We start from the raw sequence: 15,030 nt of genomic DNA, 5'->3' as shown, positions 1-15,030 counted from the left end.
CAGTTAACTAATTCACCAAATCTCAAACTGGAAAATGGTTATCAATAGTGAGATTATGTGTGGTGTCACAAATATCTACAGAAAGGAATCTCATCATTGCCTGGTTTGGGCAGTGTGATCTCTGATCCCCACCAATGTGATTAATTGCAAAGTACAATTCAAAGGCAATGAAGGCATGAAAAGTGTTGGTTTACATCCTCTTAGATGAGACAGTGAATTAAAGCCTTACCTGCCCCTTCAGGTGAATGCAGAAGATCCAGCGATGCTGTTTGCCTGAGCTGGGGTGAAGCTTACAGTCTCTGATCCAGACTTATGTGAGCTTGTGTTTCAGCATTCCTGCACCACTTTCATATCCACAAGTAACATACTGATCCCTGAACATTCTCGGTCAACAGGCATTCATAATCATGTGATAGAGAATTTCAAAGATTCACAATATTCCTTGAAATATGAGTATGAAATTCCTCCTCCTTTTAAATGGCTGACTACTAATCCTTGTACCTTTTCTTCTGGCTGAGAAAATACCTCAGTGCCATACTGAGGGTCTTTTAAGAGCACATGGTACATGGAAAAATAAAGGGCAATGCACTATGGAAATTCTAGGCAATCTCTAGAATAGGTTACATGGTTGGCATAACACTGTGGGACAAAGGCCCTGTAATGTGCTGTAAATTTCTATATTCTATATAGCTAACACAAATACAACTGTGTGGATTTCACTGCATTTGTAAGCTCCCCATATTATCATTTGTGCATTATCTACTCTCCAAGCAGTACATTGAGAAAGTTACTAAAGATGTAGTTGAATGCTTTATGTTCTCTCCTTTGTCCTCTGCAGTATACTGATCCATCTACAAAGCCAGCTGTCAAACAAGAAGCCCCTCCTAGGTACACAGATCTTCGGAAAACAAGTAGTTACGCCACGTTACAGGATGCAGAGATCATCTCTGAAAAGACTTTGTTGACCAGTATCAAGCGCTCTGTTTCCACTCCACGGCTAGGTTCAGATAAGAAGGTTAGTTAATTTTGTGCATTAGTTCTGATTTGTGGGAACCCCTGCCCCCCTTCAGAAACGCTGTCACTTTATGAGAATGATCTTAGTGTGACCAGACCTATTTAGCAAGAGGATTGATTGATTGTTTACAGGTAATTGAACTGATCTCTATCCCAACATTCCATTAGTGTTATCTGAAGTATCGAAGGAAGTTCATCAACCCCAACCCCAACCCTGAATGGATTTTCTTTGTAATTGTGCTTTACAGATGTGTATAAACATCTAATTGACCATGTAATTCTGTCTTGAACTGACTGATGATATTAATACAGCAAAGATTTGGCTCCGCATTTCTGTAAAAGTATTCTAGAATGTGGAGAATTAAAGATGAATATTTTTCATCACTGTTTGGAAGGTGTATCCACAGGGAGCTCCACAAATCCGATATTCCTGAGATTTTGGCACAAGACATCAGATTTTCCATACTGTTGAGTATTACTATTTAGGTGTGTTTATTTCACTTTATTAGAACATGATACATAATTTTTCCAGTGATCCAACTGAGTTTAAAGGGAGTGAGAAGCTGAAGGTCAGTGAATTGAAAGGACTATAAACCTACCTACAGCCCTGACCCCAGATGATGTTAATGCTGGCCCTAGTTCACATGCAAGGCTAATAAAATGTGCCAGATGTCCACCCATTAGGATTTCTGAGCTATCAAACGTCACTGAACCGGCCGATGATTCAGGGAAACGCCCTCCCTTGAATGTTTGCTGTTGTATAGAAGGGCTTGATTCCTTGAGAAACTCAAGAATTTTGATCACTAGGGACTAGAGGGTTGTCCAGGCAGCACATCTGGCCAAAACAGCTCTAATACAGTAATGTGAAAGGCACATATATATATATATATATATATATATATATATATATATATATATAGCTAGAATGCCTAAGCCTTTTGCACAGTACTGTAGTAAGTTTATGTATTGCATTGTACTGCTGCTGCAAAAAAAATACAAATTTCATGACATACGTGAGTGATGATGAACCTGATTCTGATGTATATGGATTTTGGTGTCTCAGGGCTGGGGAGTGTTTCTGCGCCACCACCCACCCCTGGCACTCCTTCTCTGCTACCTGTCACACATCCCTCCCACAGCACTCCACCTTCGCCATTCTCAACATCCTTTGTTTCTGTCAGATTTGCAAACACACTGTCCGCTCCATGTTGACAAATACAGTACTGTGCAAAAGTCTTAGGCACCGGATCTATCTCTGTGTGTGTCTGCACTTAACAAGCCAGTGACCCTCTTACAAATGCACTACGATGCCAGTGGTGAGCCTAGGATATGTATTCTATTGTTAGTGCTCATAACCAGCAATGATTCACCTGAATACCTGTCTCCATTTGACATCCCATCTGAAAGTTGGCAGCTTTGACACTGCAGCACTCCCCAAGATCTCCACTGAAATGTCAGCTGAGCTGTGGCAGCTAGAGTAATGTGGATTTGCCAGTGATGTTCTGGTCAACAGCAGGAGCTTTTTTGCTTTGGAGTTGAGGAGAGATACAACATTGAAACAGGTCCTTCAGTCCACTGAGTCTGTGCTGACCATCAAACAACTATGATCCTGAATAAAGTCTTCTCGGGCTTCCAGCCAGGTACAAGTACCAATTATAACTGAAGTTTCGATGATAAACTCTGCCATCTTCATCGGGGAAAATGCCTCAGCATGTCTAGTCTGGTGGTATTTATACTCCCGTGGTCCATCCCTCCTGATTGGTTAATCCTCATCCTATTAGGTTTCCACTCTCCCACCTTGTTTACAATCAAATTCCAATGACTTTTGGGACCGCTTGGTGAAGAAAGCCATTGAAATAAAACTAGAGGAAAAGAACTTTAACAAAGATGAAGATCTCGCTCTAAGTAAGAACTGGAATTAGATTGTAAACGAGGTGGGAGAATGGAAAACCTGATTGAGGACTATCCAATCGGGGGATGGACTACGGTGGTATAAATACCACAGACGAGACATGCCCCAGCATCTTCGCTGAAGCAGATGGCAGGGTTTGTTATCGAAAGGTCAGTTATAATCGATAATTGTATCTGGCTGGAAGCCCGAGAAGTGTTCATTCGTCATATACACCAGGAAAGCACTAGATCCTTTTTCAGCTGTGATCCAGTTTTTATTTTATTCTATTTACATTCCCATCAGCCCAAGTTCCAGCTCTCATCAATACACGAGGGACAATTTAGCAGTCAGTGAGCCTACCATCCTACTATTTTATACCTCTTGGAGATGTGGGAAGAAACCCCCATACTACAGGGAGAATATGGAAACTTGACACAACATCTGAGGTCAGGACTGAGCCTGGGTCACTCTCACAGTAACACATTGGCTCTCCCAGCTGAGTCACTATGCTGACTGCCCAATGGAAATTCTCAAAATACTTGCAGATATATGGGGATAGTTCATGTAGTATCCCACTTTTGTATGATTCAATCTGCATTGATCTTAAATGATGTGGAGCACTACAAAAGTGGGAAAGGCAGTGTCGTTTCATGAGTGAGGGAAAATGGAGGCATGCCACTTTAAAAAGAGAGTAAAAGTTAGCTTTATTTGTTACATGTACATTGAAATATACAGTACTGTGCAAAAATCTTAGGCACATATGTAGAACTAGGGTGCCTAAGATTCTTGCATAATACCATGTGTATCTCTTTTTAAAGTGGCATGCCTCCATTAGGCCCTTCCAGCCCTTCGAGTCATCTGGCCGACAATCCCCCAATTTAATCCTAGCCTATGGGACAATTTACAATCAGCAATTAACCTACCGACTGGTACCTCTTTGGACTGTGGGAGGAAACCAGAGCAGCTGGAGGAAACCCATGTGTTCACGGGCAGAATGTACAAACTCCTTACAGACAGCGGTGGGAATTTGCACAGTATGTCTTTCCAGTTACCAAATAACGCTTAATACTACTGAGCTAATACAAAGCTAAGTACTCTTATTTTTGTTTCTCAATCACCTTCCTATTTTAACCAATATACAGTACTGTGCAAAAGACTTTGCACCCTAGCTATATATGTATGTGTCTTAAGACCCTTGCACAGTATTGTACAGTAAAATGCATCGTTTGTGTCAATGACCAACAATGACAGTTATGAGGATGTGTTGAGACAGCCTGCAAGTGTCACCATGCCTCTTGCACCATCGTAGCATGCCCACAATTTACCCTAACATCTTTGGAATGTGGGAGCGAACCAGAGCACCCAGAGGAAACGCACACAGTCATGGGGAGAACGTCCAAGATCCTTACATACAGTGGCGAGAATTCAACCCATCGGTTATCGCTAGTGCTGTAAAGCAATTACACAACTGTGCTGCCTGCTATGTGTCATTTGTGTTGTTACGAGACAATGGAAGATTAAGGTTGTACCTCAGGATCAGTGTGTGGGGTTATAAATGTTTGAAACTGCTGTAAAAATGATGTGAAAACCGGCTTACAATGGTAAGATTCCCAGTGCATGAGAGAGCTGTATTGTTTGAAAAGGAACCACCCACTAAACAGTCAATGTCTTTCTTTCCCCTCAGAATTGGACTGTTGGACAGTGAGTTTTGCAATCTGATTATGGCCTTGCTTTAGGTGTTGGTAAATCCGAGAGAAAGGGAGGAAGTGGGCGGGAGACTGGGCTGCAGGCCATCAGTCAATCAAGAAAGAGGAAGCAGGCTGTTCAGATAACAGACTTCAGGTTATTTCACATTCTGTAGGTGTGGCTTTGGTACTTTGGACAGACTATAACTGCATATCATGGTTATATCAAAGTGTTTGTTCGGTAGCTGAACAAACATGAAAAAAGCTGCTGAGAGATGTGTTTATGGCGCTGTCTGACTGGTTTCCATGTACTGAGAAATGCAGCAAAGCATTTGAAAGAAATGTAACAAAGATAATGTTGATGGGAAAAAAATTAAGCTGAATGAAAGGGTAATCCCATTAAGAGGATATTATATTAGATGAGCAGATCTAAAAAGGTCTGCTCAGAATCAGGTTTATTACCATTAACATGTATGTGAAATTTGTTTTTTTTTGTGGTGGGTTATTCTGTTATAGATTTATTGAGTATGCCCACAAGAAAATGAATCTCAGGGTTGTATAAGGTGACTACTCAAAGATTCAAAGTGCATTTATTATCAAGGTATGTATGCAGTATGCAACCCTGAGATTTATCTTCCCACAGACAGCCATGAACAAAAAAACACCATGGAGCCCACTCAAAGAAAATATCAAACACCCAGCACTATATATAAAAAAAGAACAAATCGCCCAAATGGCAAAAATAACAAGTGAATAATGCACAGGATATTAAAGATCAAACGGCAGAGTCCTTGAAGCTGTCTAAGAATGTTCATTTCAGTTCAATTTAGCAATGTGTAGTTCGTTAACTGCAGGCTGCAGAGCCACTCTGCCCCGATCAAAATCATGCAGAATAGCAATTTCAAAAGAAGTAATCAGAAACACTTGTAGTATGAGCTGCAGAGTCCTCTGAAAAATAGTCCAATCCACAAACTGCGCTGATCAAACCTTGCCCAAGACCCAAGACTCCTGCGCCACCCTCCGGCATCAGGGAGGGAGAGGGAGACCAGTCAAACACAGGCAGGCAGCACTGAACACATGCTCGCCTTCCATTCTCATCCTCATTGATATCAGTCTTGCTGAACGCCTTAATCAGCGAGTAATGGGGCCAGTCATGGGTTCACGCTCCACCATTGGGCCACATATTCCATTCTCAACCACACTAAATTCCCTCTGAGATACTAAAAACACCAGGTTGCTCAGTCAGACCAAAAACACATCAAAACGTAAATTGCAGTTCCAGTCACACAAAGATTAATGTTAGAAGTATATTTAAAAGGAGAAGTTGTTTTGTGAACTTCAGCAGGACATTGCTGGCGTCATCTTGCCGTCAAAATATATGTAAATTAACTTTGAACATGAGCAGTACAGTGCAAGACACAAAATATGCTATATATTACAATAAGAAATCTATCTACATATATAAAATACATAGTGCAAAAATAGTGAGGTAGTGTTCATTGGTTCATTGTCCATTCTGGAATCTGATAACCAAGGGGAAGAAGCTGTTAAACGTGTGCCTGCAGCTCCTGTACATTCCTCTCTGGTGGTAGCAATGAAGAGGACATGTCCTGAGTTGTGAGGATCCTTCATGACGGTTGCTGCCTTTGCTTCCTGTGTATTTGGAACCTCCATACCAGACGGTGATGAAATCAGTCAGAGTGCTCTCCTTGGTAACCCTAGCAAATTTCTTAAGTGACATAGCAAATCTGTCAAACTCCTAATGAGAAATAGCTGCTGGCTATAATCTGTTGGTGAGGTGTGAAGCACGTTTTGTGAGGAGTAAGCATCAGATTGTTCCAACACCTTGCTCTAGTGCTGTAATACTACATGGTTTTCTGTGGAAGCTGGGGTTGCAGATTGCAGGCAGATCTGGGAGGGAGTAAGGCATCGCAAGCAAATCCCACCCTGAAGTCAGACTGTGCCACTAAAGCACAGTACAGCAGAGCACCTACTTTATCTTTTAAAGATACTCCTGACTATTGGGGTGTTACAGCATCATAAAGTGTTTAGGTTTCCCTTGTACCTCTACAAGCATTTCTAAATGCAAAATATAATTGGTCTGTTAAAAGATCTCTTTTTGGACAACGTGGGTGGTACAGAAGCATAATAGTTAACATAACACTGTTACAGCGATCCAGGTTCAAATTCTTAATGAGATCCTCCCCTCCCCTTCATTCTTCTAAACTCCAGCAAGTATGGTCCCAGCAGAATCATCAGACACTCCTCATGCTGGAATCATTGTCATGAGCCTCTGCTGGACCCTCAAGTGCCAGCACAACCTTTCTTAGATAAGGGGCCCAAAACTGCTCACCGTATCTCAGCTGCAGTCTGCCCAATACCAACATCTGTTACAAAGCGTGAGTTTCAAATGATCTGACATTTTTAATTCCAATTCACAGGGCAAAGAGGTGCCAGAAGCCCGACTGGCTAGAGTGCCTCCAACTCCAATTGGAAGGTCATTGAGTGTGCCCGAGACCGGCGTTGAACGCTCAGTAAGGTGAGTCGGGACCGGAACCAAATTAGTTAGTTTCCTATAATGTAATGTTCCAGATAGCTATTCAAGAAGAGGTTCTGGAGCACAACCAGGTGTAGGTTTCAATTTGGACTCTGTAAGGTGGGCAGATCTCATGGTGTTAAAGTTCTGTCATCCAGTCCTTTCAATGCTTAAGTAGGCTCTTTGGCCAATCGTAAATCAATGTATTGAGTATTGTGCTATCATTGCTATGTGTTGTGTGTGACTGAGTGTGCTGTGTTTTGCACTTTGGCCCTGTAAGAACCCTTTATTGTTTAGTTGTTTACATGTATATTGTTGAATGACAATTGAGCTTGAACTTAAATACAAGAGTTGAGATGTTATGTTGAAGTTGTATAAGATGTTAGTGAGGCCTTTGTGTGCAATTCTGGTCACCTACCTACAAGAAAGGTATCAGTAAGATTGAAAGGGCACAGAGAAAATTTACAAGCATTTTGCCAGGGCTTGAGGAGCTGAGTTATAGGGATTAGTTGAATAGATAGGACTTTATTCCCTGCAGTGAAGGAGAATGAGGGGAGATTTGATAAGAGATGTACAAAATTATTAGGGGTATAAATAGGGTAAATGTAAACAGGGATCTTCCACTGAGATTGGGCGATCCTAGAACTAGAGGTTATAGGTTAAGGATGAAAATTGAAATCTTTAAGGAGAACATGAGGGGGATCTTCTTTCCTCAGAGCAAGTGTGGGATGAGCTGCCAGCAGAAATCGTGGATATGGACTTGTTTGCAACTTTTAAGAGAAGTTTGGATAGATACATGGATGGGAGGGGCATGGAAGACTATGGTCCAGGTGCAGGTTGATGGGACTAGGCAGAACAGTTTGGTATGGACTAGAAGGGCTGAAGGGCCTGTTTCTGTGCTGTAGTGCTCTGTGACTTAAGTCTTGTGTTATTGTTCATCTGCCACACGAACTTCCCTTCACTTCATTTCACTCCCATCCTATCAGCATATTCCTCTAATGTTGATCTGGCTTCCCTTTCACTGCAGTTTTAGATTTTTTTCATCTCTTTTGTTAAAATATTAAACCTCATTATCTACTGGTGCCATCTTCATCCTGCCCCTTCTCTTCTCACTCTGTTAGCATACACTTCCCCTTCTGTGCATCTCTTGTTTTTCGCTCCCAACTCTTAACCTCACCACTGTAAGCAGAGATTTTTCCTAACTTTTTAGTAAATTTAGTAAACTCTCCCTAATAACTAACTTTTAGTATTGAAGGTTGAGTGAAGAAAACACTTATCCACAGATGTGTGTTGTAGCATTCGATCTGAAAATGACCTCCATGTGATCGCCCTTCAGTCAAGTCAAAGTTCAAAATAAATTCATTATCAAAGTGTGTTTATGTCACCCTGAGATTCATGATCTTGCAGGCATTCACAGTAGAACAAACATACAATAGAATCAGTGAAAAACTAGACACAAAGACTGGCAAACAACCAATATGCAAAAGAAGACAAACTGTGTAAATAAAAATCAAATGATAATAATAAAAAAATAAATAATACTAAGAACATGAGTTGTAGAGTCCTTGAAAGTGAGTCCGTAGGTTCTGGAATCAGTTCATTGTTGAGGCGAGTGAAGTTATCCTATGTTACAGGGCATAAAGACCCAGCCTGTCTAACCCCTCGCTGTAACGTGGTCCTTCAAGTCTTGGCAGAATCCTTGTAAATCATTTGGCATTCCCTCGTGTTTTCTCCATCCTTTTCCCTTGCTTTTCACAGTGTTAAACATTCATGATTCCTAACTTTTCCAAAGTTTAGATGAAAAATCATTTACTAGAAGCATTACCCTATTTCACTCTCTGCAGATGCTGCCTTGCCTGTTGGTAGATTCGAGAATGTTTCACTGCATTTATGACAAGTGCACCTATTTTCTGAAACATTTCAAAGTTCAAAGTAAATTTATTAAGGAAGTGCATATGTGTCACCATGTACTGTACAACCGTGAGATTCATTTTCTTGCGGGCATGCTCAATAAATCCATTAACCATAATAGAATCAATGAAAGACCGCACCAACAAAGTGGAGAACCAGTGTGCAAAAGACAACAAACTGTGCAAATACTAAAAGCAAGAAAAATAAATAAATAAGCAATAAGTATGAAGAACTTGAGATAATGAGTCCTTGAAAGTGAGTCCATAAGTTGTGGGAACATTCCAGTGACGGGGTAGGTGAAGTCGTGTGAAGTTATCCTCTCTGGTTCGAGAGCCTGATGATTGAGGGGTAATAACTGTTCCTGAATCTGGTGGTGTGAGTCTTGAGGCTCCTGTACCTTCTTCCTGGTGGCAACAGTGAGAAGAGAACATGACCTGGATGGTGGGGGTCTTTGATGATGGATGCCACTTTCCTGCAACAATGATCCGTGTGGATATGCTCAATGTTGGGGAGGGCTTTATCCATGATGGACTGGGCCATCCAGTACTTCTTGTACAATACTCCATTCAAGGGCATTAGTGTTTCCATACCGGGCCTTGATGCAGCCAGCCAATATACTCTCCACTACACATCTGTAGAAATTTGTCAGAGTTTTAGATGTCATGCTGAATCTTCGCAAACTCCTAAGGAAGAAGTTTAATTGTTTACTTCCAGCTCTACGTACCAGCAGGGTAAAGAACCAAGCTCTCAGATTCCAAAGGATTTGCCTGTCACTCAACAAGGGGAAACCACTGTTCCAACAAGCAGTATAGACTTTAAAGAGAGGCGCAGGTAAGAATCACTATAGCACCAGCTGCCAAGAACACATGGATCAAAAATGTGAAAACTGTTCCCCAGAAGCACCGATCAGGTAACGTGCATGGAAATCAAGAGCGTTGAGATTGGCCTTTGGAACTGAGCTATCAAGGTTTGCAGCTTTTCACCAAGCACAAATCGGAGCTGTAGCTGGGTGTTTGGTAGAGAGAGGAAAAAACAAAATAACAAGGTGTATGACAGAGGAAGAGGGGACAGCTGACCAGCGGGTAGTGTCAAGGTGCAAGAGAATTGTAAAATGACTACAGAATATTCCAGTGATTGACTTCTAAAGTTATATGGACATAAGGATGAAGAGCATCTGGAGGTGAGGTTGCCCAGGAAGTTCTTTAGAAGTCAAGAATGAGGCTCAAATCTTTTGGTTACAGCTATTTTATTAGAGTTTCTTAAGAAAGATAATAGTCAAAACACTGCAACAGGTAACTAACTCTAACTGTAACCAACTCACTTTACTGTAAGTAAGGGAAGCAAGCAAGAACCTTGCTTCCCCCTAGAGAAAATCTCGACACTCAATTCTCTAAATCAGGGGTGGCCAACCTTTTACATTCCATGCGTCAATTTTTTCACTCACGAGTTTAGATGCGCCATACAACTCTTGTACCCCCATTCAAGTCTTGTAAAAATGTGTTAATATAGAACTCATGCGTGAAAAAATTGACGCATGGAATGTAAAAGGTTGGCCACCCCTGCTCTAAATGAAACAATTTCTCTTGGCCTGAATCTGAAATAGTCTACCTCTTGTACTCGTACTTTGACTTTTGGTCTTCAGACTGGGAAGCATCCTCTCTGTATCTACCAGGCTGAGCCCTGGGAGAATGTTGCAAGTGTCAAGATGACCTAACTCCAGAGAATTTGCAGAACTAGTTCACTCCATCTCTCCTTGTATGGCAAACTAACAATATCCTTGCCCCCACACTGATGAAACTATGGCAAGTATCTTGTTTTAAATTAAGGAAATGTAAACTGTATAAAATACTGTTGATCCATTCTCACCCAGACCATGTGCAATTGCAGTTATATGTGTTGCTGAGGGTGGGTGGGGGCGGGGGGTGAGATTCATGTGAGAAAGGCACTGAACTTCAGTTTTGATGAGTGAGGACAGCTCTGACTAGGATGGAGAGTTAGTGGGAAAGGTTAAGATTGTGTGTATCTGAAAAGATTTCTGTAAAACTGCACATATGAAATTGTGTTGTTCTCTACTAGCAATTCTGTGCTTTTCTTTTGTTTATAGTTATATGTTGGAGCAGTTTCCTTGGGTCAAAAAGTGTGTATGCATTGAGTGATTGTGGGTTCTAAGTGTCGTACAAATTATCAGAAAATGTGGGTACAATGGTATCTGCTTGTGTAGTTAAGAAATTCTGAGTTCCTAAAGTTTCTTTATGGAAAGAGTATCCTAAAATGGACAGTTCTTTAGCATTTTATTATTGTGAAAGGTTTGTCTGTGTTCAGAGATGATTGAAGTGTCAACAGTGGTGCAGAAAATTATCAATACGTCATGTGGAATGCTGCCTTTGTTATGGAAAGGTATCCCAGAGAACAGCTATTCAATGATCTGGCTGGAATACTGAATATGGAGTAACAGAAAATGGGAGCAAGCGTGACCAGTTCAGTCTGTCCCACCATTACGTGTGATCATGGCTGACCAGCCCACTCAAGAGATGTATCGATCTTGAGGAGGGCTCAGCATCACTTTGAAATATGGAACCCAGGCACATTATTTTTGGCACGATCAGAATAAAGTTTATTGTCATTAATGTATCGTGAAATGTGTTGTTCTGCAGCAACAGTACAGGACAAGACAAAAATTGCTATAAGTTACAAAAATAAATAGTGTAAAAAAACCAAATAACAAGGTGGTGGTTCATGGGTTCAGAAATCTGATCAAAGGGAGAGGGGGCTATTTCTGAATCATGGAGAATGGGTCTTCAGGCTCCTGTACCTCCTCCCCAAAGAAGGCAGGTCCCAGATAGTGAGGGTCCTTAGTGATGGATTCTACCTTCTTGAGGCATCACCTCTTGAAGATCTCCTCAATGTTGAGAACAGTTGTGCCCAGGATAGAAATCCCCTCTCATAATGAAAGAAAGGTTCATGCTTTTGCTCAATGATTTTCCGGAATTATTTCTTTTTAACTGAGATTGATTGAATCTTGTTCATTTTAAATCTGACATTGAAAGATTTCTATTAATTAAGATAATTGAAAGATGACATAATTGCATAAAAGTTCAAAGTAAATTTTATTATCAGAGTACATGCATGTCACCAAATACAACCCTGAGATTCATTTTCCTGCAAGCATAATTTGCAAATCTATAGAATAGTAACTATAACAGGATCAATGAAAGATCAACCAGAGTGCAGGAGACAGCAAACTGTGCAAGTGCAAATATAAATAAATAGCAATAAATAACAAGAACATGAAATAAGATATTAAGTCTTTAAAGTAAGATAATTGGTTGTGGGAACATCGCAGTGGATGGGTAAGTGAGTGTAGTTGTTGTCCCCTTTTATTCAAGTGCCTGATGGTTGTTGGCTGGTAACTGTTCTTGAACCTGGTGGTTCCACATTGGCTACTTGTTTCACTATCAATGCCTAGAAAGTAGTTTAACTGTTGATGACCTATGTTTCTGCCTGCTCAAAATACTTATGCAAATATTTTTGCATATAGACATTATCATTCTGTTGATGCCTAAACTTGAATGTGAAAGGAAGCCAGTGAAAATAACCCGACTAGTATTTTGGTGATTAGGAGCTGCTTGGTGGAGCTGGGAGGGTGTTTGACCAGAAGCTTTTTGGATTGGGAAGGTTGCTGGGGTGACACTCTCTAATTAACCTCAGTGACTGAGAGAATGGTATCATCTAGGGCCGTGGTTCTCAACCTTTTTTCCGCTTATGGCCCACTTGTGACTTTCATTTACCTCTATGGCCCCACTCTCCATAGTTGCCGTTAGTTATTAAAGTTTAAAATAAAGGTTCAAAGGTTCATTTTATTATCAAAGTATAGAACTCTGAAATTCTTCTGATAGCCACAAACCAAGAAAGAAAAAAAAACTGTGGCACAATCATCAACTCCCAAATCCCTGCTGCTCCCCGCACAAAAATGGAGCAGGCACGTCAACCCCCAAATCTCCCTCCCCGACACACAAAACAAAAGAAAGAAAAATTGGGTGAAAAGCACAGAATATAAAAAAACTATAAGACTGAAAAAAATGCCTGTAGTCCAAGTCCACATCCAAAATGCAGAAAACCTGGGTAACTCTATCCGGGCCCAGCAGCAGGCCTTTCCTCTTCATAGCAGGGCGACCTGAAAATAAAACTAGCTTTTTAGGCAGTATTTTTTAAATAATTTAATATTTGTAAATGCGATTATATATTTAAAAATTCTGTGTGGCAATTAAGAGCATGTACTCACCAAGAAAAGTGAATTTAACTTCCTTTCAAAATATGGGAAGTATGGAGGATTTAACGGAAGTTGTAGTGGTAATGGAAGATAGTGATGCAGTGGTAGACTTCATGTACATTATTCTTGTCTCTGTAGTTTAGCTGTTTCGTGCAAATGACCCCACTGCAATAACTGCAGCCTTCATGTCACGACTTAGAAGTACTATAACACACGTGGGTTAGTGGAAGGCAAACAGAAGCGGCCTCCTGCTGCATACTCGCTGATTAGCCTTGCTGCAGTCTGTGATTTGGTGGTGGATGTGGAGCGGGGCTCAGCGGGACTCCCTGCAGGGTGTGAATGGTGAGTTGTGCATGGTGAAGCAGCATGGTGACACGCACACACACACGGACACACGGACACTCTTGCATCATCTAGCATATTTTCCCATTCATTTCTTTTACGGTTCCAATTAAATTACATATATTAATTTTTTTATTTTTCTATTTTAGTAATTTTTCATTAAAATAGTAAACTTATTGTGGCCCATTCAGAAACTGGTGGCCCCCAGTTTCTTTGTTTTTAATTGTGGCCCCTGTGAAATCCAGCATGGTCCCTTGTGAGGCCACATGGCCCACGTTGATAACCACCTGATCTAAGAATGATTATTTCTCCCTCATCGGTGATCACATTATCATTGCAACATCCTTATTCCTGGATTTCTTTTATGCATTCTTACAATGGGTGTGGGCTTTGCAGCCTGAGCCAGCATTTAATTACCCTTCACTAGTTGCCATTGAGAAGGTGGTGGTAAGCTGTCGCCTTGAACCACTGCAATCCTTGAGGTGTAAGTACAGCCACTGTGCTGTGAGCGATGGAATGTTCCAGCGATGGTCGGTGATTTATTTCCAATTCAGGATTGTGTGTGGCTTGAAGGACAACTTCTCATGAACCTCCTCTGGATAAAATGTTTCATAAAATGTAACTAAACCTTCTAGTCATTGTTAATCGAGTTGAGTTACATAGCAGATGGTTTAGTAAAATGGGGTGAGGGAGGAATTATTCTGTATACTAGCCTCCTCATGGAAGCTATTCCCAGTGAAGGTGATTTTATAAATCATTGCCTATCTTGCCAATGCAGGATGGGCCAGTGTACTTGTACATGTACAATGTTCCCTCTTTTACCTGCAGACGTTCCTTCATGACCTTGAACTGTGAAACTATTGTTTCTTTTCCTCAAGGTATACCGATTTATTAAATCCTTCGCCTCACTTTCTGTAGATTGTATCTTACCCCTGTACGTGACGATGAATCGGAATCCCAAAGAAAGGCACGATCACGGCACGCTCGACAGTCCAGGCGTTCAACGCAGGTCGGTGTTAACTTGTCTTGACAAGATAGGTTGTTTAATTGCCTCAAATATGACCATGTATCTTTATTGCTAAGTTATAGTTGCTTGTACACAGTTACTCCATTCAGGACACCATCTTAATCCCCAATATTGCCTCATGTTTAACTGGAGAAAAAAATTAACAGATTTAGTTAAAGAAAATGTGAAACAAATGCTTTTGCACATTTTGAGTACACTGTCCAGAAGTAAATTTTGGTCTAGTTTAAGAAATGGACCATACCCTGATTTTATTTTCACTGTTTGCCCTTGTGGGTTGGGGGTAGGGGGAGTGCAAGGCATTGCTGACAGATTATTTCCCAATAAGGTACAAGCCCTTCTCCCTGAATCCCTACT

The 15,030-nt window shown here is 40.9% G+C and overlaps 1 protein-coding gene across 2 annotated transcripts in view; it reads left to right on the top strand.

The window, feature by feature from the left end:
- The window catches only part of LOC140204948 (protein phosphatase 1 regulatory subunit 12C-like), an 83,076-nt gene that overhangs the window by 39,927 nt on the left and 28,119 nt on the right, over positions 1-15,030 (top strand). The window contains exons 10-13 of one of the 2 annotated variants that reach the window (XM_072271941.1): positions 839-1,015; positions 7,032-7,129; positions 9,752-9,868; positions 14,568-14,658. In XM_072271941.1, coding sequence (XP_072128042.1) covers positions 839-1,015; positions 7,032-7,129; positions 9,752-9,868; positions 14,568-14,658 — 483 coding nt within the window. The remainder of the gene's footprint in view (positions 1-838; positions 1,016-7,031; positions 7,130-9,751; positions 9,869-14,567; positions 14,659-15,030) is intronic. The other variant, XM_072271942.1, reaches the window with a different exon arrangement.

Source organism: Mobula birostris, chromosome 11 (assembly GCF_030028105.1).
Source record: "Mobula birostris isolate sMobBir1 chromosome 11, sMobBir1.hap1, whole genome shotgun sequence".
Classification (NCBI taxonomy): Eukaryota; Metazoa; Chordata; class Chondrichthyes; order Myliobatiformes; family Myliobatidae; genus Mobula; species Mobula birostris.
Note: the sequence above shows the minus strand (reverse complement) of the source record. Positions and strands in the feature narration are given on the sequence as shown.